The 13,212-nt window shown below is 41.3% G+C and overlaps 1 protein-coding gene across 2 annotated transcripts in view; it reads right to left on the reverse strand.

Moving 5' to 3' along the window:
- The window catches only part of DGCR2 (DiGeorge syndrome critical region gene 2), a 108,371-nt gene that overhangs the window by 54,339 nt on the left and 40,820 nt on the right, over nucleotides 1-13,212 (reverse strand). For both annotated transcript variants that reach the window (XM_069100810.1, XM_069100811.1), the window contains one exon: nucleotides 3,291-3,413. In XM_069100810.1, coding sequence (XP_068956911.1) covers nucleotides 3,291-3,413 — 123 coding nt within the window. The remainder of the gene's footprint in view (nucleotides 1-3,290; nucleotides 3,414-13,212) is intronic.

A 13,212-nucleotide genomic window follows, 5' to 3' on the forward strand; every position in this document is an offset into this window, starting at 1 on the left:
CAGAAATGAAAAATCCTGGACAGGAGGAGGGGAAAAGAGGGATGCAATGAAATGATCCAACCTAGAGAACAATTTGGAACTATGCCTAAAGGGTTATAAAACTGTGTTTTCCTTTCAGCCAGCAAGAGCACTGCTAGGTCTGTCCCCAAAGAGATCAAAGAAAAGGCAAAGCTCCTGCTTGTACAAAAATATTTCTAGCAGCTCTTTTTTGTGGAGGCAAAGAACTGGAACATGAGAGGATGTCCATCCACTGGGGAATAGCTGAACAAGCTGTGGTCTATGATTGCGATGGAGTAGCATTGTGCTTTAAGAAATGTGCTATAAGGAGGGATGGGGGGCAGCTAGATGGCAAAATGAATAGAGCACCAGCCCTGGAGTCAGGAGGACCTGAGTTCAAATCCGGTAACACAGAAAAACTAGCCATGCAATCTTGGGCAAGTCACTTAACCCCAACTGCCCCCTCCAAAAAGCAAAAAAAAAAAAAAAAATGACAAGGAGGTGGTTTCAGAAAAAACGATGAGTTCTACATGAACTGATGCACAGTGCAGTGAGAAGAACTGGGAGATCATTGTGCACAGTAACACTAATATTGTAATGATGATCAACTGTGAAAGACTTGGCTACTCTGATCAATGTAATGATCCAAGACAATTCTGAAGGACTGATGAAGATAAAATGCTACCCATCTCCAGAGAAAGAACTGATAAACTCGAAATGCAAACTGACATAGAATTTTCTCACTTTATTTTTCTTGCCTTTTTTTCCCAGTATAGCTAATATGGAAATATTTTGCATGACTTTACATGTATATCATGTCATATAATATCATATTGCTTGCCTTCTCAGTGGGCAGAAAAAGGGGTAGGAAGAAGGGAGAGAATTTGGAGCTCAAAATTTAAAAAGAAAGGAATATTTACAATAAATAACAGAAAAAATATTTTTGACTTACAAAAATCCATCCACCCAGATCATCCAAAGAACTCAAAATAAGACGGAATTTGGCCACTGTTTAGGGGCCCCCCTGCTCCAGGATCTCAAGTGGCATGAGAGCAGACCTTCCAGCCAGGGAGAAGAGACAGGGTCAGACACTGGAGCTTCAGGGAGTCTCTGAAATAATCTACTCCCACATCCCATTTTACAAAGAAGGAAAAGTCCTCAAGAATATTCAGCATCCAGGATGTGTTTAATCAATGCCTGCTAGATGCCTGGCTGGACCTAGGCTTAACAGACTATTTTAATTTACCAACCCCTGGCCACTCCTGAGCTAGGTGGGGTCCTTTACCATGGCCTACATGACTGGGTTCATAACTGGGCTCATCTGCTCCTGGGAGAATCTTTGAGAGCCCAAAGTCAGGCCCATGATGAGCTGAGGCCTGGGAGGGCCATTAGTGGAACTGGAGAACACATGGAAGGATGTCAGCACTGTGAAGTAACCCAGAATGGAGGCAATGCCCCTATCGACCTTCCTGAACTATCAACCTCTTTCATCACTCTTAAGCAATGGTTCTTCCTGTGATGGCCTAATCCCAGGGTACAAAGACACATAACAACCTGAGGCTTTTGAAATACCCCTACAAGTGGTCATCCAGGCTAAAGACAGTGCCGGGAAGAGTCAGAGATGGAAAGCTCACTGCCTTGATGATCTAAAGAAAAGAATGGAAAGAAAGAGGAAAAGGAATACACTGTGGACGGGTGCAGCTGAGCCTCATCTGAACTGATCAAAGGAGCGAAGAATACACACAGAGTGGAATACAGAAAGACATTTCATTCAACAGGGAATAGGAGTCAAAGGAGGGAAGGGAGAAGGGGGAACTAAAGGGAAAACAGATTAAGAGATGGGCAGCTAGATGTTGCCATAGTGCCCAGAGCTCCAGGCAGACATTTACTAGCTGTATGACCCTGGGCATGTCACTTCACTGTTTGCTTCCATTCTCTCATGCGTAAAATGGGCTGGAAAAGGACATGGAGAACCACTGCCGTGTCTTTGCCAAGAAAACCCCAAACGGGGTCACAGAGAGTCAGACACGACTAAGGCAAGTGAACAAGATTAAGAGAGGGATCATTCCTAGGCAAACACACTCTAGGGACATACAAAAATACTGACAGCAGCAATTTCTGAGGTGGCCAAGAATGGGGATCCGAGAGGACGTCCACAAATTGGGGAAAGGATGAACAGATGTGATGAATGCTACTGCACTGTAATGATGAAGGTTTCAGAGTTTTCAGAGAAGCCTGGGAAGAGTCCTATGGACTGAACAGAATCAGGAGAACAATCTATGCAAGGACACCAATATGGTAAAGGTGAACGCCTCTGCCAGTACTCAGAACTCCGCTCAGTGTAACAAGCAATGATCGACCCAGATTCTAGACCAGTGACTAGTGACGAACTAGGCTCCCGCCCACTGATCAATGGAGAACTCGAGAGCAGGACGAGGCCTCGCTGTCCTGGATGTGGCCAGTGCGGACCTTTGATCCTGCTGACCACATGTTTGTAACAGGGTTTGTTCTTCTTAATTTCTCAAAAAGGAAAAGGAACAAAGGGGGTGGAGCTGGGGCAAGAGCTAACAGCTGATAACAAGTATACTCCTTGGACTTTCATTAAGAAAAGAAAGCTGCAGTAAAAATGTTTTAGGGCGGCTAGGGGGCACACTGAGTAGAGCACTGGCCCTGGAGTCAGGAGGACCTGAGTTCAAATGTGACCTCAGACTTTAACACCTATTAGTTGTGTGGCCTTGGGCAAGTCACTTAACCCCAACTGCCCTTCCAAAAAAAAAGCAAAAAAAAAACTTTTTTAAAGGCAGATCTTTACTGACTAAAAACACAATAGCAATTAACAAAAAAGAAAAGAAAAGAAAAGAAAGCTCACTAACCCTTGGGCATATTCTGGGTCAGAAAAGAACACAGTAAATAAACTGTTTACATTATTTGGTTAAAAGTATGTAACTATGGGGAGGCTAGCTGGTGCAGTGAATAGAGCACTGGCCCTGGAGTCAGGAGGCCCTGAGTTCACATCTGGCCTTGGACACTTAACACCTACTAGTGTGACCTTGGGCAACTCAAGCCCAATTGCCCTGCCTTTCCCCCACCAAAAAAGCAAAAAAACATAAAGTATGTAACTACTTCTGATGTTGGATTTTTATTCTGTTTTGGTTAGTTAGTATCTGAGACTATCATTAAGTATGGATACAGATTAACAGCATGTCCAGGCCACGGCCAGACATGTGGCAGGACCTCAGACCACATTTGCAGACGCACCAACAATAAGGTTTGTCCATGTTCTCGTCACTCACCTGGACAGCCCACCTCGTCACTCTCATCTTCACAGGTCCCCCTGCCGTCACATTGCCAGGAAAGGGGTATACACTGGATGGCACCACTGCGACAAGCAAACTGGCCTGGGCTGCACCGCAATTCTACAAGACACAAGTTTGCAAAATAATTCAGGAGGTGGAGATGACCTGATATGCTGCCTGGATGATCCATGATGACACAGATTAAGTCTAGCTAAGTTCAACACAAGCCATTCAATTCAAAAACATTTATTAAGGTGCAGGTGTTGGAAATATCTCAAAAAGCCAACTTTCTAGTAGGGAACTCACCAGGTAAGGCTGAGCCTGGAGGAAGAGGAGTCTTGTGGGAGGTGGCATTCAAGATGGAGGCCGAGCATTAGGAAGGCCTTAGAGATGCACAGAGGCGGGAGATGGAGATGGAGATAGAGCTTCGGGGAAAGGAATACAATTGGGTAGATCTGAAAGCTTGGGAAGGGGAGGAAAGGACTGGGTAGCTTGCTGGTTCTTTTCAAAGGGGAATCAGGTAACCCACTAACAATGGAAACACCTCTCTTGGTCCTTTCCTCCATTCTCTTTCCTTCTCACTTCTCCTCTAAGGCTATAGGACTGAAAGCATGTCCAGGTCCCAAGAAAGCTTAAAGGACATAAATTAACAAATGTACTTATAAAGAAAAATGAAAGGCTTTAGTAAAAATACGAAGTTGATGGGGGCGAAAAGAAGTGCCATTCAGAAAACCAGAGTCCTGCACCTGAGTCTTCCTTCAACACCGTCTTGGAGGTGAGCTTGGGGTCTTCAAAGCTGAGCCATCAGAAGATAATCTTTAAGCAGGAAAGGCTGATGAAAGACAGTATGACTTTATCCAAGAACCAGCCTCATTTAAGAGACTCATCAAAACAAACAAACAAACAAAGGCTGGTGATTTCTTTTTCACAACAGCAACTTAAAAGCTGGTCTGAGACATGGAAGCACAGTACGCTAAAGTGAAAAGAAGGAGAGCCCACACAAATAAAAGCAGCAGTCGCTCAAAGTACTGAAGGAGGATCAGAACCTCCTCTCACATGACCCTTCATTTACCTTGCTTCTGCCGCCTGTCTGGGATACTAGGCAATAAGCTCCACGAGAACAGCCTAACATCACTCTTGTCTAAACTTTGCACCCTTCAGTCAGGGCCAGCCACAGTGCTCTGGGCATGGGAGGCAGGCCTTTCATGAATGTTTGCTGAATGAATATGTATGTTGAATTAAACACCATAAATGAAGAACAAAGTGCAGTTTAAAGACACAGGAAACAATTTTCAGATGCAAAAAAAAAAAAAAAAGACTTATTTCTGAACTGAAGTTCTGAATCGAAATCTGAATGGAGGCAGGCACATGGTGGGCAAAGAAACGTGCAGAGGCCTTGAAAATGTATAAACTCAGGCAAATTAAAACCACGCTAGACTTTTTCATTGGATGCATGGTACAGAGTTCAAAGGAAATATGGCCTACAAACTGGTCACACATTTAAGATTAGACAGTAACATTTACTAAACAGCATTCTGATATGAAAGGCTAGCACAGCTTTCATAGGCAACATATAGACTGATGAGGTGGGAGACCAGATTATAGTTTAAAAAGGGAGAGACTAGGCACCAAGGGAAAACCTCATTCTCTATCCTATCCTCACCTACAGGGAGAAGCTCCAGTCTTCTTGGATGGAGAGGACTCCCTGAGGAGTCACTAACCTTTTTCCTACCCCCACCCTTCACCCTGCAAGAGAGGAAAAGAAAGGCAGACAGCTGTAATGGGAATGTAAATTTTTAAGATCTTCCCTGCCCCTAGGCTAGAGTGCACCTTGAGCCGGGGGTGGGAGGCTTGTTTTTCAGTAGATACTTCTTGATTGGCCAGTGAGTCAATAAGGTTGTTACATTCTCTGAGCCAGGAGAAGGCTATATAAGCCCAGATGTGAGGCTTTGTTTTGGGGGCTCACTTTGAGAAGTGTTCTGTGATTTGATCAGATGAAACTCTGGGAAGCCGTTGTTGAGAGCCCCCCTCCTTTGAAAAACCCAAATGTTGATTTGGTATGGATGTAATGGTTGGACAATTTGGAAATCTGTCTACTTGATCTGTTTCTGTCTTGATAACTCTGAAGTTCAGGGTGCTGACCTTTTTCCCCTGACCTAGGTAAACGATATATGTTTGACTGATTAAAGTAAGCTTGTTAACCCATTTTGAGTTGCTTTCCTTTATCAAAGCAGATCTAAGAACCTGTGCTGGCAACCACCCTGGGGATGCTTAGGGGGCTTGCTGCTACAATAGCATCTGACATGTACCACAAAGGCTTGGAGAGCACATTTCAAAAGGTTCACAGCAAAGACAGGTAGGATCCCAGGGACTAACATTCCAGAGGGAAAGTCAGTCCAGGGTGGAGGGGAAAACTCCTAAGAATGAAATCTGAAGAAACAAAGAGAAAATTCAATACATAAGAGAGGAGTCCACAACCAACTCAGATGTGTCCAGAAGTTAGGAAGCAAGGGGAAGAAACAGAGGAGGGATCCCAAAGCCTTCATATCCCAGTTCAGCACAAAGGACTGTTGGGAGTACTTGTGCTCAGAGTGAGCTGGGCAGAGAAGAGAACAAAACATGACAAATGGGAGGGTTGGCTAGACTGCAGAAGAGGAAGATGAAAAAGGGAGAAGGTGACCCAATATGGCATTTAAAATCCTTCCTACCTGTCCAGCCTTCTCAGACTTCTCCCTCTTCCATCCGCTCTATGCCCCAACCTCCTGTTCCTCTCACAGGCTCACTCTAGGTCCAGCCTCAACCTTCTCTGCCCTCGATCCATGCTTCATGCCCGGCATGCTCCCCTTCTTCACCTCTGCCTCTCAGCTTCCCTCTTCTGTTGTAGGGCTTTTCTGGTCATCCCTTCCCCCATGGTTTCCTTCCATTTACACTATATAAACTTCACATGTGCAGAGTTTTTTGTATGTGGTTTCCCTATTCCAATGTGAGGTGCTTGGGAGCAGGGACCATGTTGGCACCTGTTCCGGTATTCCTTGTGCCTGGCATACAGTAAGTGTTTAATAAATGCCTGCTGGGGGGTGGAGCCAAGATGGTGGAACAGAAGCAGTAACTTTTCTAAGCTCCTTCGTGAATCCCATCACTAAACCTTAAAAAGTGAATCTGAATGGATTTTGGGGTGTCAGAATGCACTGGGAGACAGCATGGCAGAATCCAGCCCAGGAAAGTGCCCACATGGGTCTGGGCAGGGGGAGCGCAGAGCACATGGGGCTGCAGCAGCTCAGAGAGCAGACTACAGCAGAGAGAGAAGGAGCCTCAGATAGGGACCCACCCACCCCAGGGGAGATTTGCAGCCATCTCACCAGCATCTCACCATGGAAGAGAGGATCCACTGGAGCCAGGTAAGAGAGGGCTCGGGGCCCCCAGCAGAGACAGCAGCTTCTTCTGGGGCTATCAGGCCCCAGCCTGGAAGTTTAGAAACTGCTCGCCTGACTTCCCAGAGCCTAGGATGACAAAGTGAACTCTGGCTGCTCCCATCCCCCCTCCCTGACCTAGAAAACCCAGAGATAAGTGTCCCACCCAGAGTAAAATCCTGAGACAGAGGAAATAGCCTAGGGTTTGGGAGTCATAGAGAAGGGGTGTAACTGAGGCAGCAATAAGTCTGAAGAGAAGAGGGGTAGGGGTCCCAACAAGGCCTACCTCACCTGACCAGCAAAAGCCTGCCAGAGCGGTAGCCCAGGGGCATAGAGGCAGCCCAGGGGCATAGAGGCAGAAATCTGGAGAGGCAGGACCACCCCTCCTCCACTGAGTACTCTGTGAGCATCAGCATAACTTAATGGAAACCCTGAGGGCCCTTGCCTTGGCCTCAATCTACATACCCAGAGGCTACAGCACACAAAGCCAAAAACCAGGCACCTTGCTCCCAGCCTGAGAAATTAGGAACTAGGAAGCTACAATAGGAAGGAAGGAAGCTGAGAAGGAGAAGGGGAAGACAAGTAAATCCATTAGAGCTTATTATAGCGAGCAAGAACAACCAAATACAGAGGACAACATGGACTCTATACTCACTGAGACCACAGAAGGAAACAGGAACTGGTCTCAAGCCCAAAAAGCACTCTTGGAGGAGCTCGAGAAGGATTTTAAAGCCTTATTAGGGAGGCAGAAGACAAATTTAAATCTACAGTGACCAAATTGGAAAAAAGTTTCACTGAAGAAAACAAATCCTTAAAAAGTAAAATTAGTGAAGTAATTGGAGAAAACACCTTCCTAAAAAGGACCTTCAAAAACTAAACAAAGAGAATAATTCACTAAAACACAGAATCAGTCCACTTGAAGCTCAGGTGTCTATGATGCTCCAAGAGTCAATCAAACAAAACATGAAGACTGAAAAATTGGAAGAAAGTATAAAATATCTCACTGGAAAAACAACTGACCTAGAGAACAGATCCAGGAGAGATAACTTACGAATTATTGGTCTACCAGAAAGCCATGATAAAAAATAAAAACAGCCTGCACAACATCCTCCAAGAGATTGCAAAGAAAACTGTCCTAAAGTCCTGGAATCAGAAGATAAAATAGCTATCAAAAGAATTCACCGGACTCCCCCTGAAAGAGATCCCAAATTGAAAACTCCAAGAAATATAGTAGCTAAATTCCAGAATTACAAGATTAAGGAGAAAATACTGCAAGCATCCAAAAAGATAAAATTCTTATATTGTGGAACTACAGTTAGAATCACACAGCACCTAGCAGCTTCTACATTAAAAGATCGGAGGGATTGGAATTTGATATTTCATAGCGCAAAAGAGCTAGGAATGCAACCCAGGATTGACTACCCAGCAAAACTGAGCATAATCTTTCAGGCAAGGAGATGGTCATTTAATGAAATAAGGGACTTCCAGACTTTCCTGATGAAAAAGCCACAGCTCAATGGAAAATGTGATCTCCAATTACACGACTCAAAAAAGACATAAAAAGGTAAACAAGGAAAACACACACACATATATACACACATACACCCATGCACATAACTTGGGATACAATAAGAGCAAAATATTCACATCCCTATATGAGAAGCTGATAACTGTCAATATCGAAATTTATATGATTATCATGATCCTTAAAAGGGTTATACATAGATAGAGGATGTGGGTATAAATGAACTAACCTGATAATAAAAAAAAAACCTTATAAAGGGGGTCAAAGGGACTGCAATGGGATAAAAGGAAAGGATGAGACAGAAAAAGGTAAATTATGCCATACAAAGAGGCATAAAAACACACTATAGTAGAGGGGAAGGAAAGAAGGAGAGGAACCTCAGTTGAACATTATTCTTACTGGTTCTGGTTCAAAGAGGGATCACATAATCAGTTAAGTTTAAGATTCTAACGTGAAAAGACATGAAAACTCATTAAATAGAGGGAAGGGAGGGAGGGAGAGGAGGACTGTATGAAATTTACTCTTATTGGTTTGGGGTCAAAGGGGAAATAACATACTCTGATAACTACAAAAATCTATTGTGTCCTATAGGCAGTAGGAGGGTAAGGGAGGGATAAAAAGGGGGGGATTAGAGGAGTGGGAAACAGTAGTAAGGGGAGAGGGTAGGTAAAGAAGGGGGGGTAACCAGGAGGGAACACTGAGGGAGGTGGTGGTCAAAAGGAAAACCCTCAAGGAGGGGAAGGGAGAAGGAAGAAACAAAACCATAAGCAGGGGAGGGAACAGGATGGAGGGGAAGGAACAGATAGTCATCATTACTGTGAATGTGAATGGGAAGAACTCTCCCATAAAACAGAGAGGGATAGCAGAATGGATTAAAAACCATAATCCTATAATATGCTGTCTACAAGAAACACATTGGAAACAAAGGTATATCCACAGGGTAAAGATAAAAAGCTGGAGTAAAATATATCATGCCTCAACTAAAGCAAAAAAAGCAGGGATAGCATTCCTCATCTCAGATAAAGCAAAAGCAAAAACAGATCTAATTAAAAGAGATAAGGAAGGAAACTATATCCAGCTAAAAGGCACCATTGAGAATGAAGCAATATCATTACTTAACATATATGCACCAAGTGGTATAGCGTCCAGATTCCTAGAGGAGAAGTTAAGGGAATTAGAGGAAGAAATAGAGAGCAAAACTATACTAGTGGGGGACCTTAATCTCCCCCTCTCTGAACTTGATAAATGTAACCTCAAAATTAACAAGAAAGAAGTTAAGGAGGCTGTAATGGAAATGCAGATTTAAAGATCTTCCCTGCCCCTAGGCCCTTTGACAGGCTTAAGGGACTCTGAGAACCTTCCTTGATTTGAAAATATACTCTGCCTCCTAATAGGCTGAATGTGATCACATGGAGCCTGTGGCAGGAGGTTTGGTTTTCAGGAATGCCCACACCTTGATGCTGTGTGATTGGGCAGTGGGTCAAGAGGGTGGTTACATTCTCTGACCCAGGAGAAGGCTATATAATCCCTGATGTGAGGCTTTGCTTTGGGGCTCACGTTGAGAAGTGTTCTGTGATTTGATCAGATGAGACTATGGGAAGCCGTTGTTGAGAGCCCCCCCTGGCTTTGAAAAACCCAGATGTTGATTTGGTATGGATGTAATGGTTGGACAGTTTGGAAACCTGTCTACTTGATCTGTTTCTCTGTCTTGATAATTCTGTCTGTATAGTCTGAAGTTCAGGGTGCTGACCTTTTTCCCCTGAACTAGGTAAACGATATATATTTGACTGATTAAAGTAAGCTTGTTAACCAATTTTGAGTTGCTTTCCTTTAGCAAAGCAGATCTAAGAACCTGTGTTGGCAGTCACCTTGGGGATGCTTGGGGTGCTTGCTGCTACAGAGGTGAATAGAATTTTAGAGATGCTAGATATGATAGATCTCTGGAGAAAACTGAATGGGGATAAAAAAGAATATACTTTCTTCTTAACGGTTCATGGCACATACTCAAAAATCAACCATGTTCTAGGGCATAAAAACCTCACAATTCTGTGCAGTAAGGCAGAAATATTAAATGCATCCTTCTGAGATCATTTTACTGCAATAAAAACTTATATGCAATAAAGGGCCATGGAAAAACAGACTAAAAACTAATTGGAAATTAAACAATTTAATCCTAAATAAAGAGTGGGTCACACAAGAAATTATAGAAACAATCAGTAACTTCATTCAAGAGAATGATAATAATGAGACAACATACCAAAATTTGTGGGATGCATTAAAGGCAGTTCTTAGGGGAAATTTTATATCCCTGAGGGCATGCATGATTAAATTAGAGAAAAGGGAGGTCAATGAATTGGGCATGTAATTGAAAAACCTAGAAAAAGAACAAATTCAAAATCTCCAATTAAATACCAAATTAAAAATATTGAAAACCAAAGGAGAGATTAATAAAATTGAAATTAAGAAAACTATTGAATTAATAAATAAAACAAAGAGCTGGTTTTATTAAAAAAACAATAAAATTGACAGACCCTTAGTCAATATAATAAAAAAAGAAAGAAAAAAAAACAAATTATGAGTATCAAAAACGAAAAGGGTGAACCTACCTCCAATGAAGAGGAAATCAAAACAATAATTAGGTTCCCAATTGCATGCTTATAAATTTGACAATCTTAAGAGAAATGGATGAATATTTACAAAAATACAAGTTGCCCAGATTAACTGAACAGGAAGTAAATTACTTAAATAACCCCATCTCAGAAAAAGAAATTGAACAAGGCATCAGGCAAACTCCCTAGAAAAAAATCTCCATGGCCAGATGGATTTACTAGTGAATTCTATCAAACATTTAAAGAACAATCGATTCCAATATTCTACAAACTATTTGAGAAAATTAGTGAAGAAGGAGTCCTACCAAATTCTTTTTATGACACAAGTATGGTACTGATACCTAAATCAGGAAGAGATAAAACAGAGAAAAAAAATTATAGACCCATCTCCCTCATGAACATAGATGCAAAAATTTTAAATAAAATATTAGCAAAAAGACTACAACAACTTATCTCAAGAATAATACACTTTGATCAGGTAGGATTTATTCCAGGAATGCAAGGATGGTTTAATATTAGGAAAATCATCAGTATAATTGATCATATCAACAATAAAACTAGCAGAAACCACATGATTATCTCAATAGATGCCGAAAAGGCTTTTGACAAAATACAACATCCATTCCTATTAAAAACACTAGAAAGTATAGGAATAAATGGACCTTTCCTTAAAATAATAGGTAGCATCTATTTAAAACCATCAGAAAACATTATATGTAATGGGGAAAAGCTAGAAGCATTTCCAGTAAGATCAGAGGTGAAACAAGGGTGTCCATTATCATCCCTCTTATTCAATCTGGTACTAGAAATGTTAGCAGTAGCAATTAGAGAAGAAAAGGAAATCAAAGGAATCAAATTAGGCAAAGAAGAGACCAAGCTATCACTCTTTGCAGATTATATGATGATATACTTAGAAAATCCTAGAGAATCAAGTAAAAAAAAAACTACTTGAGACAATAAATTAATTTGGCAAAGTTGCAGGATATAAAATAAACCCACATAAATCCTCGACATTCCTATATATTTCCAACGAAATTCAACAGCAAGAGATAGAAAGAGAAATCCCATTTAAAGCTACTGTAGACATTATAAAATATTTGGGAATCTACCTGCCAAAACAAACCCAGGACCTATATGATTACAACTATAAAATACTTTTCACATAAATAAAGTCAGATCTAACTAATTGGAAAAGTATCAATTGCTCATGGCTGGGTCGAGCTAATATAATAAAAATGACAATTTTACCTAAGTTAAATTATATATTTAATGCCATGCCAATCAATTTACCAAAAAACTACTTTATAGAGCTTGAAAAAAGAGTAACAAAATTCATTTGGAAAAATAAATGGTCCAGAATATCAAGGGAATTAATGAAAAGAAATGCTAGGGAAGGTGGACTAGCTATACCACATTCAATCTGCATTATACAGCAGCAGTCATCAAAACTACCTGGTACTGGCTGAGGAATAGAGGAGTGGATCAATGGAATAGATTAGGCACACGAGATTCAGAAGTCAACGACTATAGTAATCTATTGTTTGATAAACCCCAAGACCCCAGTTTTGGGGATAAAAACTCAGTATTTGACAAAAACTGCTGGGAAAACTGGAATATAGTATGGCAGAAACTGGGCACAGACCATTATGTAACACCATATACCAAAATCAAGTCTAAATGGGTGCATGATCTAGGTATAAAGGTTGATACTGTAAGCAGTCTTGGAAAACAAGGAATAGTTTACCTGTCAGATTTGGGGAGAGGGAAAGACTTTATGACTAAATAAGAATTAGAGAGCATTATAAAATGCAAAATGGATAATTTTGATTACATTAAACTGAAAAACTTCTGTACAAACAAAGCCAATGTAACCAAGATTAAGAGGGAGGTGGGAAATTGGGAAAGAATTTTTACAACCTATGTCTCTGATAAAGGACTCATTTCTAAAATATACAGAGAATTGAGCCAAATTTATAAGAATACAAGTCATTCCCCAATTGATAAATGGTCAAAGGATATGAACAGGCAGTTTTCAGAGACAGAAATTAAGGATATCTATAAGCACATGAAGAAATGCTCTAAATCACTATTGATTAGAGAAATGCAAATCAAAAACAACTCTGAGGTACCACATCTCACCAATCAGATTGGCTAAGATGACAAAACAGGAAAATGACAAATGCTGGAGAGGATGTGGGCAAACTGGAACACTAATGCATTGCTAGTGGAGTTGTGAACTGATCCAACCTTTCTGGAGAGCAATCTGGAATTATGCCCAAAGGGCTATAAATAATTTCATACCCTTTGACCCAGCAATACCACTTCTAAGGTTATATCCCAAAGAGATCATAGAAGTGGGAGATAGACCCATATGT

This window comes from Petaurus breviceps, unplaced genomic scaffold (assembly GCF_028583685.1).
Source record: "Petaurus breviceps papuanus isolate PSGF00001 unplaced genomic scaffold, PetGlider_PUasm1.0 428, whole genome shotgun sequence".
NCBI classification, from domain to species: domain Eukaryota; kingdom Metazoa; phylum Chordata; class Mammalia; order Diprotodontia; family Petauridae; genus Petaurus; species Petaurus breviceps.